The sequence below is a fragment of the Pteronotus mesoamericanus genome, unplaced genomic scaffold, assembly GCF_021234165.1.
Source record: "Pteronotus mesoamericanus isolate MK-2021 breed Mesoamerican mustached bat unplaced genomic scaffold, CSHL_Meso_final scaffold_125, whole genome shotgun sequence".
Classification (NCBI taxonomy): domain Eukaryota; kingdom Metazoa; phylum Chordata; class Mammalia; order Chiroptera; family Mormoopidae; genus Pteronotus; species Pteronotus mesoamericanus.
The window spans coordinates 3,700,552-3,715,340 of record NW_026555304.1 but is presented as its reverse complement, the minus strand read 5'-3'; the positions used below and the strand labels follow the sequence as shown (position 1 = coordinate 3,715,340).

Below are 14,789 nucleotides of genomic sequence, written 5' to 3'. Positions count from 1 at the left end.
AGGTACAGAGAATTACAACTTTCCTGAACAGTTATAACCAGTTTCCCTGGGGAAGAAAACCTAAACTGTAATAAACAAATTTCTGGGGGCTCAGTGTAGACAAGTATGAAAGATAAAAGCTCCAGGAGCCCCAGTCATGTAGGGGATACCTCACATTTAAGTGAGTTTTACCTCCAGGATCTCTACCAGTTTCCCACAGTGAAGACTGGGGAAAAACACCCTTAGGCTTCCAGCAGCAGATGGGAAAAGTGGCAATTCTGAAACACCCTACAGCATTCTGTTCTTTCTAACCAGGCCTAGCTTCCAGACAAACTACTTTACCACAGTGACTAATGTGTGGGGGAGGAAAATACCTAACTCCAGACTTCTGGCCATACCTGACCACCAAAAGGGTGAAAAGAAGAGAAGAGTGTGAGGCACAAGGACACTAAAAACAGATTAATCACAGTTCCAGAGAATGCTTCCCCTGCCCCAATTTGTTGTTATATCACTAAAAGTTCCCTTTCCTCAGTAAAGCAAGTCTGGCTTTCAACAAAAACTTAGGAATAATAAAATGAAAAAAAAAACAAAAAACAAAAGAAAAACCCCCACCACACTTTGAAGAGACAGAGCAAGCATCAGAACCAGACTTATATATGGCAAGAATGTTGGAAGTGCCTGACCAAGCATTTGAAATAACTTAATTAATACACTGAGGGCGGAAATGGAAAAGAGAAACAACATATAAGAGCACATGCAGAAAGATGGATTAATCTAAGAAAGAATAAAAAACTGGAAATTAAAAAACACTGTAAGAAATAAGGAAAGCCTGTCCTGGCCAGTGTGGCTCAGTTGGATGAGCATTGTCCTGCAAACTGAAAAGGTCACGGGTTTGATTCCAGATCAGGATACATGCCTGGGTTGCAGGTTTTGTCCTCAGGGAGCATGCAGGAGGCAGCCGGTCGATGTTTCTCAAAGATGTTTCTCTCCCTCTCTTTCTCCTTCCTTTCCCCTCTCTCTAGAGTCAATAAAAAAGAAAAAAATAATTAAAAAGCCATTGGTTGGCTCATTAGTAAACTGGACATAGCTGAAAAAAGACTCTCTGAGGGTATGTCAGTAGAAACTTCTAAAACTTAAAAAGAAAAAGGACTAAAATATGAAAAACAGTATCCAAGAACTGTGGGACAACTTACAAAAGGTGTAATAGACACAAAATGGGAAAACCAGAAGAAGAAAGCAAAAGGAAGAGAAGAATATTTGAAGCCAACAGTGACTGAGAATTGCCCAAAATTTTCAGACACCAAGCCACAGATCCAAGAGGCTCAGAGAACACCAAGCAGGATAAATGCCAAAATAAAACTATACAGGCATACGATACTCAAAGTGCAGAAAATGAATCTTAAAGCCCGGCGGGGTGGGGTAGAAGGCAGGGCACAAAAGCTTACCTATAGCAAAGCAAAAATAAGTATATCCAACTTCTCAAAAACCAGTGGAGTGAAATATTTAAACTGGTGAGACCAAAACAAACGAGTATTCTGTATCTATGAAATTATTCTTGAAAGGAAAAGAATAAAGACTTGCTCAGACAAACAAACATTGAGGGATTTTGTTGCCAGTAGACCTTCCTTGCAGTAAATGTTAGGTTTTTCAGAGAGAAGGAAAGCTACATAAGACAGAAATTCAGATCAACATAAAGGAATAACATTAGAGAAGAAATAAGTAAAGGTAAAACGAAAACTTTTTATTGTTACTTGATCTGATAACAGTTTGTTTAGAATAGCTATAATGTGTTTAATAATTATAGACATGTATAAGTAAAAGGAATGACAGCAATGGTACAACAGGAGAGAAGAATTAAGAATATTTTGTTATAAGTTACTTGCATTACCTGTGAAGTGGTATAGTGTTATTTGAAAGTGGGCTTGGTTAGTTGTAAATGTATTTTAGAAACTCTAGGGCAAGCAATAAAAAAAGTAAAAAGAAAAAAAAAAAAGATATGCCAAGAAAGGGAGAAGGCCAAAATAGGAAGAAAGAACAGGGCAATAATCACTTTAAACATTAATGGTTACATCAATTAAAAGGCACTGTCAGAGTGGACCAATAAAAAAGACCCAACTATATTATAGGTTGTCTCCAAAAAACCCACTTTAAATAAAAGACATATAATTTAAAAGTGAAGGGATGGAGAAGATACACCATGCTAACTCTAATGAAAAGAAAGGGGGTGATAGCTATATTAATTTCAGATGTAACAAACTTTTTTCCTTAAGAGCAAGAAAAGTTTACAGGGATAAAGAGGGGTATTACATAATGATAAAGGGGTCAATTCTCCAAGACATAAGAGTCCTTAACGTATGTGCACTTAACAGCAAAGTATATCAGCAAAAGCTGAGAGGGCTGCAAGAAGAAACAGATGAAATCACTATTTCAGTTAAGAGACCTGACCATAATTTTATCAGAAATGGACAGATCCAACAGTCAGAAAATCAGCAAGGACATATTTGAACTCAACAGCACTATCAATTGGCTGACAACTGCAGACTATTCAACAACAGAATACAATTCTTCTCAAGCCCACATAGAACATTTCCCAAAATGGACCACATTCTGAGCCTTAAAATACACTTTAACAAATTTAAAAGAATAGAAATCATTCAATGTCTGCTCTCAGACCACGGTGGAATTTAACTAGAAATCAGTAACAGAAAGAATAACCCTCAAGTACTCGTAGATTAAATAATACACTAATAAGTAATACGTGGTTCAGAGAAATCTCAACAGAAATATTAATTAAAAATTAAAAATAACTTGAAATAAATGAAAGCTAAAATGAAAATACAACTTACCAAAATTAGCAGTATGCATTAAGGCAGTGTTTTGAGGGGAATTTATAGCACTGAGTGCATATATATTTTGGGGGGGAACCCTGAAACCAGTAATCGAAGATTCCACTTTTGGAAACTAAAAAAAGAAGAGCACTCTAAATCCAAAGTAAGCAGAGGAAAAAATAAAAATTAGAGCAGAATCAATAAAATTGTAAATAAGAAACCAATAGGAAAAAAAATTAAGTAAAAGCTAGTTCTTTGAAAAGATCAGTAAAATTGATACTCTAACCAGGCTAAGGAAAACAAAGGACAAGTACTAATATAAGAAATAAAAGGGGACATCAGTTCAGATCCCCGGGACATCAGAAGGATAATAGAAGAATATTATAAATAATTATGTCCACAAAATTAATAACCTTCCAAAAATAGCACTGGGCCGAGATTGGTTCGCTGGTAAATTTTACCAAACATTTACGGAACAGATTATACCAATCATCTATAATCTCTTCCAGAAGACAAAAGCAGGGAGAATATTGATTTCAACACTACTATAAAGCTACAATAATCAAGATGGTGGGGAACTGGTAGGGAGGAAAAAAAACCCCAGAAAATCAAAAAACATCCATGGAACAGAATAGAGAACAGTACTGTAACCACTCTACACTGTAATCTACAGGCAAAAAGTGAGTCCAGGCACAGACCTCATTCTTCCGGGGAGCCTGGGTTTCGCCTCCCCGTAGGGTCTCTCATCTCTGGGCAACCGGGATCCCTCCAGCACGGGTACGCTTGAATCCCAGCTTTTCGCACCGCCACTCCAAAAACGGAGGCTCCTCAGGCTTGCTGCGCTTCCGGCGCCGAGGCGGAAACGTCACTTCTGGTTTTGAGGACCTCGCTTCCGGAAGAGACCCTGTACCCGCACCTAAGATGGCCGTTGGCCCATCCGTCGGTGTGGTAAATGGAGGAGAAGCGGACTCAAGCCCGGAAGTTGCCCGACTCTGCCATGGCCCTGCGGGGGGCGTGGCTTCCGGTGGCCAGCGCCTGCGAGTCCGGGGTGGCCGGGTCCAGCGTAGGCAGAGGCTGACAGACGCTCGTCCGACGACGACGGCGCCGCCGGTGCCCAGGCGGACTGGCGACCCCCAGCTCGCGGCCTTACGAGGCGCCAGGGCCGCACTGGGGGATGGACAAGGGGAAGATGGACGAGAATGAATGGAGATACCACGGCGAAGGCAACAAGAGCCTGGTTGTGGCCCACACTCAGGTAAGCGACGGACGGTCGGCTTGGTCCGGGACCCTCACCCTGCCCTGAGTCCTTTCCACCTTTCCAAGTTCCAGCCCCGCCCGCATCCCCCGCACTCCCGCACCCGTCAGTGCAGCTCGATTCTGCGTCCTCCCAGACCTCCCCCAACTCCGGGTCGTTTCCGGGTCCCCCAGTGTCACCTCCCCCCCTCCCAGGTCAGCACCGCGTCCCCGCAGAGTGTCATAGTCTCTCCATGGGTTAATTTTGCATCCCCACATTGTCACGCCCTCTCTCCTGTTCAGTTCCTATTCCCCTCAGCATCACCCACCCCTCGGGTCCCCTCCGCGACGCCCCAGGGTCACCCCCCGCCCCGGAGTGAATTCCGCATTACCCTAGTGTCACCACCCCTTTGGTCAGTTCCTTGTCCGCCAGGCTCCCACCGTGTTCTTCTGTGTGGTCCGTGCCCTCTCGGGCTGTCCAGCTGCTGTGGGGCGAAGGTTGCGCTGGAAAGTCGCCCGCTGGGATGGAGGGTCCTGGCAGTTCTAGAGGAAGGAGTGAAGTGCCCGGGGTGCTCTTTATCGCTCAGCACCAAGGAAGTTTGGTCTCTGAGACACCAAAATTGCTGTTATGCCGCGGCTGCTGCTCTTGATAATAATAGAGTATTGCCCATAGGTTGTTTTGAAGAATTGAGTTTCTCTTTCTTAATTCTCCTGTTCTTACTCCTCCGTTTCTTAAGTGAGGGTGAGAATTTCAGAAAGTGCTATAAGGACTCCCATGGAGAATATTCCAGGAAGAGAAGCTTGTGGATTTCTATGAAGGCCGGGATCTTTCTGACATCCTGCAGTCTGATACAAGTGACAGGAATGTAGTGGGCTGGGAGAAGGGTTAAGAACATGGGAGTTGGAGTCTCACAGAACAGGGCAGAATCACTGTTCTGCCACTGCCTGGCCCAGGCTTCTGCATCTGAAAAGTGTATTAGTAACAACACCCCCTTTGTGGAATTGCTAGAAAGATGAGGTGAGCAGGAGCTGGACAAGTTATACTTAACAAGTGAGGTTAAGAGCTCTGACCCAGTCCAAGAGCTCCAACGGAATGGTGCAGGCCATGGGTGGTGCCTTGCTGTGCCATTCCAGTGCTTGGTGCGCTAGGTCAGCTGTAGGGTAAATTGCAGTCACTCAGGTGGCCCCTATGTTACACCTTTGCATGTGGTTACCCATTAGCACAATCAGGAAACTTAACTGAGACCATAGGCTTTGCTTAAGATCTTTAGATGAATTAATGATGGACAAGGCTGAAGCCATTCTTCTCTGTGCAGCCTGCTGCACCCCATTGTGCTTCAAGGTCAGGTGAAGCATAGGACATTCCAGCAGAGTTCCTTTTGTTTTTGGGCTATTGTGGTTATAAGAAAATGTTCCTACCAAGTGAAAACACTGAATAAGAAAGGACTGTGCCCCTTGGGTATGAAGAAGGCTTTATACTTTGCCTGGGCCGTGAATACCAGGAGGAGGCAAGAGTCCTGGAAGGCAGCCTTTCAGGTCTGTGCTGTGCCCAAGAAGAGGATGTGTATGTGAGTGGGATTGAGGGAAGGTGGACAACTGAACACAAGGATTCCCTCACCTGCAAGTGGACTCCGCAGACCCAAGCCCTTAATTCCAAGGTAGAGAGCTGGCTTTGCCACATTTTTCCCAGATCAGGAGACAATCACTCTCTTTGAAAGGGCATAATTTACTTTCAAATTGAAAGGTCTCTAAAAAGTGACTAACGCTGTGTGCTTTCAGGGCAGCCAGTCTTGGGGTCTGGTGTCTGCACTGAAGGAACATGAGATGAAAAACAGCCAGCCTTCCAAGCTGGTGAGTCAGGGGCTTTGAGGAACATGAGCCTTGTAAAATGGAGCCTTGGGATGGAAGAGCTAAGTCCAGGCTGTAGCATGGGGGTGTACTCAGGGCTGAGCAGTAAGAAAGGACATGGTGACACCCTAATGGCAGACAAGTTCCTGGCAGGTTGCTGTCAACTTCCCCCATGGTGCCTTTAGGCATCCTGTGTCTCTTTCCAAGTTCCTGCCCCGCCCGCATCCCCCGCCCTCCCACACCCATCAGTGCAGCTCGATTCTGTGTCCTCCCAGACCTCCCCCAACCCCGGGTCGTTTCTGGGTCCCCCAGTGCCACCCCCCCTCCAGGTCAGCACTGCGTCCCCACAGAGTGTCATAGCCTCTCCATGGGTCAATTTTACATTCCCACATTGTCATGCCCTTTTTCCTGGACAGTTCCTGTTCCCCTCAGCATCACCCACCCCTCGGGTTGAAATACCCTCAACCTGGTGCTTAGCACCCTTGGGTCCGGCAGTGCAGTTTAACCCTTTCCCAGGTATTGGGCCTTATCTCTGGTGCTGACCCTCTGAGGTGCTCCAGGGCTCTGGCCAACTTGGCACTGTGCCCCAGTGGGTGCCTAGAGGTCCAGGCACTGACTTCATGAAAGGTATTGGGCAAGGGCATTTCCGTTGTGGGCAAGCAGAGGTGCTGTCACTTGTTCTGGTGACCATGTCACACTTCTGCTCACTCTGAGCTGTGCTTAGTGAAGCCTAGGGCTGCCCTTTTGGGTGCTGCTAGGATATCTGTCTGTGTGGTGTCATGGCTTTCACATCTGCAACTTACCCTTCTTCACCTTTGTCCTGTTGGCTTGGTTCAGTGTCCTGTCCTGTGAAGGTCACCATAAGTCTGGTTTGTAATTTGATCTAAGTGTCCTCTGGTGGTGGGACTCCCTTGGGGCAGGCCAGGCAAAGAGTCGTCAACAGGCCTTGAGCTGCCCTCCAGCTGCCCTCATGGGGTACAAGGCAAACAGTGGCTCCTTCCCATCATCACTCTAAGCTGTTGTGACAGAGGTAATATGAAAGACCTGCCAACAAAGATCACTTATCAGAAGCATGAAGGAAGCTGCTCATGTCTCATCTTTCAGGTTTTATACCCTTTCTAAGATTCTGTGGGCCTGGTGTTTTTGATGCCCTGTGGTGTTTATCTGGGTCCTGAAGATATGAGGTTCCAGTAGTCAGGGCCCACCTGACTGTTTCCTTCTTGTCTTGAGTTTAAGGATTTCTGGTTTGTAGATCATGTACATGTTGGAAGCAAATAAGAGTTGTTCCGTTCTGGTTTTTTGTTTTTGTTTTTTTTAAATAAGACTTTTACCAAGTCCTGGGCCCCTCCCTTCTTTAATTTTCTCCTCAATCTATTTGAGTCTTAACTTTTTGTTGCCTCCAGTAGTATCTTAAACAAGTAACTGAGTCTATGTTTGAGATTTTTAATATTATCCATACAGGTTGATACAGCTGATGTTTCTTTTGTGGTAAGATCTCATCAGAGAACTCTGCATGTAGTTCCCATCTATGTATTCCCAGGATCACTTGCAGTTGAATGGCTAGGATTTGTTATTTCCCACTTGAGTTTCCTTTGGTTGTTTTCAGTCCTGGCCTTGGAAAACGCTGAGCTCTGCCTTCCTAGTATGCAAGGGTCTGCCGGCTAGGCCTGGTCTCCCAAGGTGCCATTGGCTTCCCTTCCTCCTCCTTGGTCAGAACTCAGGACAGCAGTGGCCCCCTTTATCAGTAAGGTAAGGAATGTTTCTGTATCTGCAGCAGAAGGACAAGACTGCAACTCCAGATCCCCCACTGCCACGTGGAGTGTGTTTGTATACCTGCTGCATGGTCCACATGTGGCCTGGGAGTGTCTAGGGCCTTGATAGCTCCTCGAAGACTCACTGTGTGTTCCATGCACTTTGGTTTATCTTTACAAATTGTCTGCTTCCCCTCTGGCTGTCTCATTGTTCATCCCTTCAGGGACCACCCAAGCTTCTCTTTTGCTTCAGCCCCAGAGTGTCCTTCCACATATTGCCTGGAGTTACACCTTCACTGTCCCATCCCCACCTCATGGGTTCTGTCTGCATCTGCTTCAGCTGTGCAGCAGGTGTGAGTCCAGATGGGGCTACGAAAACTTTGAGAAGGAAAGGGCCCTCCTTTCTGGCCTCCATGGGGCATCCTGGGCTTCCCTCTGCGATACATCTTGTCTCACTCATCTGTTTTGTCTGAGGCTACCTTCCCATCACTAAGTCCCACCCTTTGTGCCATTCCTTGTGTCACCCCTTGTTTACCAATCCCAATGTGAGCCCTGGAGTGTGTTTCTGGTTGTGTCACCAAAAGTGAGTGACTTGGCTAGGTGTTATGTAATACGTGTTCTGATAGACCAGCCAGGATGGGGCCAGTGGAGTGACTACAGAAGGTAGCCTTACTGAGAAGCATCCTGAGCCATTTCACATGTTCAGGGCAGCACCTCAAGTTTGCCATTCCTTCTGCTGTTGTGTTTGTCTCTCCCTTTCCCTTGAAAGTTGCCCGGTATTTGATTCCTTGAGGCCTTCTGAGGACCCTGTTCTGGGTCATTTCATCATCCTAATGGAAGGTTAGGCCTGTTCTGCAGCAGCGAGGCCGTGAGACTGCCAGTGCAGGGGTGACCGTGGGCCATGGGCGGCGTTCGTGTTGGTCTTTGCCAGGAGGCCCTGAAGCCTTTAATTCCACCCATAGGTTCCCTCTCTCTGGCTTCAGGTAGGCAGGTGTCCCTTTTAATATGTTGGGTTTTGTGGTCTTTTATTTTTATTTAATACCAACTATTGTGTCCTTCTGTTCTAGAAAATGTAGGATGTTAGAAGAAAGTAAAAAGCACCCAATATTCCTACACTAAGAAAATAATTTTTGTTAACAGTCTGGTGCACTTCCTTTCATTATATAGTTTCATTGGGCACTTAAGAATCCTATGTGTTTGTTTTTGTTTTCTGCTTTTCACTCAACCTTGCAGCCTAAATTTGTAGAAAATCCTTCACGCACATCTCCAGGGCTGCAGAGTACTCGGGAAGCCAGAGTCCTTGATCATGTGCTGTCAGACATTCTCAAGGTTGTGCTTTTAGAACCATTTTGAACCATGCTTTAGCAAACATTTTGGTGTTTTGATGACTTGATGGGTTCTCAGAGTGGATCAGAAGCACCTCTCAGGCCCAAACCCTACCCTGCCACACCTGGAACCCTCAAAGTGCTGAATGCTTTCTGCTTCTTTTATAAGTAGCAAGTTGTACCCTTAACTCTATATTTTGAGGTTGTTTAATTTGTATGTGTTTATACGTTTCATTCCTGCATTCAGTGGCTTTTTCAGCTTGTTAAAATAATTGATTCTCATGTAGTGTTTTGTGGTATAAACGAGAGTGCTGTGCTTCCCTGTCTTGTTGTGGAGAAGAGTGGCCCAGCCCAGGCTGTGCAGAAGCCCTCATTAAGCTCTTCTTAATCTCACCCCTTTCTCTTCACTTTCTTAGCATTTTGTCCTAGACATTAAGAAGGGGGTACATTTTAAACATCTGCTTTCAGATATTCATTTGAAAAGGAAAGGAGTTTCCTTCACAACTGATTAAGATCTGGTGAGATGACAGAGCCCTGGTGCTTACTGGGCAGTGCTGCCTCCTTCCTGGGCATCTCCCCATGGGTGGCCAAGGCAGCCTTGCCCTTCTGCTATGGGTGGCCCTTGGACTAATGGTGCCTTTCTACCAATGAGGGCTGGTAAGGTTGATTTCTCACCTTTCTCTGCCGTCCATCTGAATGGGTGAGGCTGGCTCCATGGCCAGCATTTCCTTGGGGCTGCCAGCCCAGACTGGTCAGGTCCTCATCAGGAACAGGTGGTGCTTGCCTACTAGAACAGGCATACCAACTGAGTGCTTGTGTTTGTGGGGGCTAGCTCTCAGGCTGCCACTCAGCTCCCTGGGGAGGATGGTGGTTTCTGGTGACAGTTTTTGGATGATAAAAAATGTCAGGAGAGAAAGCAGTTTTCCTGAAGCAGATACAACGTGGCACTCAGAATTTCTTGGCAGGTCTTGAACAGAGTGGTGGTGTGCAAGTGTGGAGTTAGTGCACTTTTGGAGAATGAGTTTCTGGAAAGTTGCCTCGAATTAGTATTTTTGCATATTACCTTCTGTTTCTCCTTGTATTCTGATGGAATTGTAGTTCTCTGGAAATGATCCTTGGCTGATTGATGCCCACGATTGAGTATTGACATGTGCCTGAATGTGGAAGGAGATAGTGATACCGGCATGCTGTTGACCTTGGTTTCCTGAGGTCTGGGCTTGGGGCCCAAGCAGGTGATAGGTGTCCCGGTTTTTAAGAGGTCATGTGTTTTCTCTGAGCTGGCAGGAGGTTCTAGAGGGCCTGCGACCTGGACAGAAGGTTCTGGTCTCCATGGCGTATTCCTTGCTTGCAAGCACATTTTGGTTTAGAAAGCTATACTTTCTGAGCCTCTTCAGTTGCTTGCCCAGGTTGCAGGACTCCCTTGTCTCCCTCCTCCTGTTGCTCATGGCTTCTCTCTGGACCCAGCTGAGCTCCCTGACCTCAGACCTCTGCTGACATTTAGTGTGTGCTGGACTGGTTTCCAAAGTCATCCAAATGGAGTAAGTCTGCCTGGTTACTGAGGCTCCACAGCATCTCCAGGTTATTTCCTTGGAGAATGACAACCTTAAAGGCTGTATTTGTTTAAAAAGTTATTTTTTTCATTCTTGTATATTATATGAAATTATAAAAATTGGGAAACCCAAGTAAGCAGAACTTAAAAAAAAGAAATTGTTGCCCTGGCTGGTATGGCTCAGGTGGTTGCAGCATCATCCAATGCACTGAAAGGTTACGGGTTCAATTCTCGGTCAGGTCACCTGCTTGGGTTGTGAGTTTGGCCCCTGATTGGGGCCCATTTGGAGGCAGCTGACCAGTGTTTCTCTCTCACATGGATGTTTCTCTATCTCTTTCTCTCCCTCTCTTTCTAGAATATATGTGTCTCTTTAAAAATCCCCGAAAGATAAATAAATAAATGCTTTAAAAAAATTGTTATCCCAGTTCTACCTGGAGATGCTGTTACCTGTGCTGAAGTGCTTTCAAATATCTTATACAAATGGAGAGTACAAGTACTATATTTAAACATTTTTATTTTACATACTTTTAAGAATGAAATGTAACAAGCCTACAAAAAAGTGCTAAATTATTAGTGCATCTGTAGTTTAATTATTACAAAAGTACATGGATCCATAATCCCATAACCAGCCCCTTCTATAACCTTTCTCAGGGACTTTCTCACCTACCTTAGGGGTGGTCACCAACTTTGTCTCACCTGTTTTTGAATATCACATAAATAGAATTGTACCTGTAATTACTCTTCTAAATACAAGGTCTGTCCAGAAGGTACCCCGCCATGTAATATAAAACATAGGGACGTTTATTGAAGAAGATACAAGATTCAAGAAACATTATACATAGGACAGTGATGCCGCAATCCCCTTCAAAGTAGGTACCCTGGGACCTCACACAGTTCTCCCAGTTACAGTCAACTGCCCTATTGTATTTTCCAGAATCTCATTGACAGTCTGAAATCTCTTCCCTTTCAAAGGTGATGTTAGTTTTGGGAAAACCCAGAAGTCGCAGGCCACCAAATCTGGGCTGTAGTGGGGCTGAGTCACCTTGGTGATTTGACACTCTGCCAAAAAAATCTGCATGGGATATGATACATGAGAGGGCACATTGTTGTGATGAAGCTGCGAATCACCAGTTGCCCATAGTTGTGGCCTTCTGAATCATCAGAATAGTTTCCACAGAGGAATGTGTAAGCTTAATGCAAAGTTTCATGCAGATTCGTTGCTCTACTTGTTCAGTCATTTTGAATGTGATGGCCACAGAGTACATGTGCTCACTCATTGGTGTCTACTGCCCCCACTGACTAGTACAGTGAAGATGCTGTTGTTCACGCGTGTGCATTCCAGTCCACTTTCCTTGGCTGACAGGTTACATTGATATCACACAAACCATTCTCATTATATTAACAAAGGCTGGACTTTTTCTGGAGAGGCCTCATCTCACACACACACATGCACACACACATACATAATGCTATATGCATATATATTCACTCACACACATATACACAAATACATATACACATACGTAATTATATATTTATAAAAATGAGCTCATTGTATAATCCCTCTTCTGTGACTTTTTTCATCTGTATCTGTAAATACAGAGCTTCCTGTTGTCTTGTCAGACAGCATAGTATTCCATGGTCTGGAATGTGCCCCCCTGTATTTAACCATCTCACTATTGATGGACATTTAAGTTGTTTACATTTTATTTAGAATTATAAACAGTACTTTTATATGAGTAGCTAAAATCTTTTGCATATTCTTAATTATTCCCTTAAGATAAATTCCAGGGAATGCTAGGTCAGAGGGCACAGATTTTCCTCATTGCCCTGTGGCCCCAATGTGTCTTCTGGCATGTGACACAGTGCTGGGCCTCTCTATGGAGACAGAGAGTATTCCAGGCCAATGGGCTATCTATGGAGTTTGTAATCCCTGAGCTGCCTCATTCCCTTCTCCACAGCCATCCACCCTTCTCCCTGAGCTTTGGGCTGGTACTAATCAGACTGTTTTATTTTCCAATAGCGTTGTGTGGTACTGCGTTTTCTGAAGTTTCCTCCCAACAGGAAGAAGGTAAGAACTGTGCGTTTTGACACCCAGTCATTGAAACAATTTTACTTAAGAAAACTTTAATTTTATTTCTGATGTAGAAACATCAATGCTAACTATAGAAATTTAAATATGACACAAGCATTCAGTGCAGAAAGTGGTGTGTCCCTGAGTCCTGCAGGACCCAGTGCTTTGACTTGCTGGGATCACTCTGGGTTGCTATGGTGAGTCCTAGAGTTATGAGCTGGGAGTCACCCTGTTCAGTTCCAAGAGTCCTTCTGGTTGGCCAGGACCCCCAGGACCAGGTCTCAGCTTTCCTGTGGTGATTTCCTTATACCCTGTTACCTTTTGGAATTGTATATATGAAAATAACGCCTGTGGTGCTGCCTGGTAGACAGTGTTACAAGTCATAACAGGCAGTTCAGATGGAGCATTGGTTTCTATTTGCTGAGTCATCCAAGCCAAGTACTGTGACACCCTCTGAAAGCTGTTGCTGTTCTGTAGCACACTGGCTGACCACTGAGTTGCAGTGCCTGTCTCCCTGGAGTGGGATGTCACTGTAGTATTTATCTAAGTCTCAGTGGTTGCAGGGGTCAATAAGGAGAGCCTTCTGGAGCCCTTCCTTTTTTGTGGTCCTGGAGGGAGTGAGGGAAGAACAAGAAGTGGGTGTGAGCTCTGTGCCACAGCACAGTCTTTTATCTTAAAAAGGGAGCAAAGGCAGGAATGGGGTTTGCGGGGGTGGTCACAGCCCTCATAGTGGGGATGGGGCAGGGGTGGTTGGGTGGTGAGTGGAAATTGGGCAGAAGATCAGGGTATAGGAGAGGCACATCACTGTTTCATTTGAGTTAGGGAGAGACAACCAGAAAGGGAGGGGAGGTGATTGCTTATGGGCACTGGTGGTGGCCAGTAGTGGAAGTGAAGGGCACACTTAGGAGTTAGTCACATAGAAAGAAAAGAAGGATCTGTGGGAGAAAGCAAGGAGAGTGCTGCCATGAGATCTGGGGATGGTTTGGTCAGTGCAGGGAAGGATGGCAAAAGATGAGAGAGCACAAGTGGAGGGCTGCCCCTTCTCAGCTGCTGAAGAGAACTGTGCAGGGTGTTGTGTTTCTGTGGAATCCAAGTGGAAACTAGAACCATCTGGGAGGCTGCCTCTAGCCCCCACACAGCATCTGTAGAGCCCAGACTCAGAGAAGGGCCAGTCTTCCCTAGATGCCTCCCTCAGCTTTTCCTGTTTCAATTTATTGAGGCATTGTCTTCCAAGGCAACAATCTGCCTTTATTTATTATGTAAATGGCATGGTGTGATACCAGCTGCATTACTGGTGGAGAATCATGTGGTAATTCTGTCTCCAAGAAGAGCTTTTTGTCAGAAGCTCAGAGGACACAGCTGTATGGAGCCACTGGGTGTATTCTAGGCTTTACTGTTAGGCCTCCTTCTCATGCAGTCTCACTGTATGTGCCCCAGGATGCAGGCTGTGGTCTGCACCTGTAACAGGTACAGATGGCAGCTCAGTACAGGACCTTTGTAGAGCTCAAGCTGTGTGTCAGGCACCTGACCTGCGTGTGATGAGAAGAGCCTTCTTGCCCCTTACAGAGACTTGTGATAGACCCTTTGGGCTTGTTGCCTCAGGTCAGAGGGAGGGACACAGGGCTGATTTCCTGTCTCACCCAAATCTCGCAGCTTGTTAGCTTCTTAAGAAAATCAGACTTGGCATAAAATATTTTATTCCCTATTTAGAGGCTGAAGAATAAACTCTAAATATCTAGTGATTTTTGGACAGGAGATATTTTCAAAGTCCATTTCCTTGGAAGGTGTGCATAGGCTGCTGGTGGATCCACAAGGGTTCTTGGTGGGGTAGGAGGTTGACACAGGTGTGGGCCACATGGGCCTGGGTAGAAGGCAGGAGCGGGTCTGGGGGACAAAGGGCACAGAAGCTCCGATGGGTCCAGTGGTCTCTGTGGTAAGGCTCCCCTCCTTCCAAGTCCAGGGCCACCACTCTCTGCAGGCATGGCAGCCCTGTGTGGTAACGGGCTCTTGACGGTGTCAGAGTCTACTTCCTCCATCTTTCCTTGGAGGTCTTGATCATTAAGGCCTGCCTGTGCTTCTTTTTTACAGACCTCGGAAGAAATATTTCAGCACCTACAGAACATAGTAGACTTTGGCAAAAATGTCATGAAGGAATTTTTGGGGGAGAACTATGTTCATTGTGGGGTAAGTGATTTTTATTTA

The 14,789-nt window shown here is 45.5% G+C and overlaps 1 protein-coding gene across 3 annotated transcripts in view; it reads left to right on the top strand.

The window, feature by feature from the left end:
* The first annotated feature begins 3,739 nt into the window (after window positions 1–3,739).
* The window catches only part of IPPK (inositol-pentakisphosphate 2-kinase), a 54,263-nt gene continuing 43,213 nt past the window's right edge, over window positions 3,740–14,789 (top strand). The window contains exons 1-3 of one of the 3 annotated variants that reach the window (XM_054588009.1): window positions 3,740–4,062; window positions 12,537–12,584; window positions 14,676–14,771. In XM_054588009.1, the coding sequence (XP_054443984.1) occupies window positions 3,982–4,062; window positions 12,537–12,584; window positions 14,676–14,771 (225 nt within the window). In that variant the 5' untranslated portion in view covers window positions 3,740–3,981. Of the gene's footprint in view, window positions 4,063–5,821; window positions 5,892–12,536; window positions 12,585–14,675; window positions 14,772–14,789 lie in introns of those variants that run through there. The other 2 variants (XM_054588011.1, XM_054588010.1) reach the window with 2 other exon arrangements.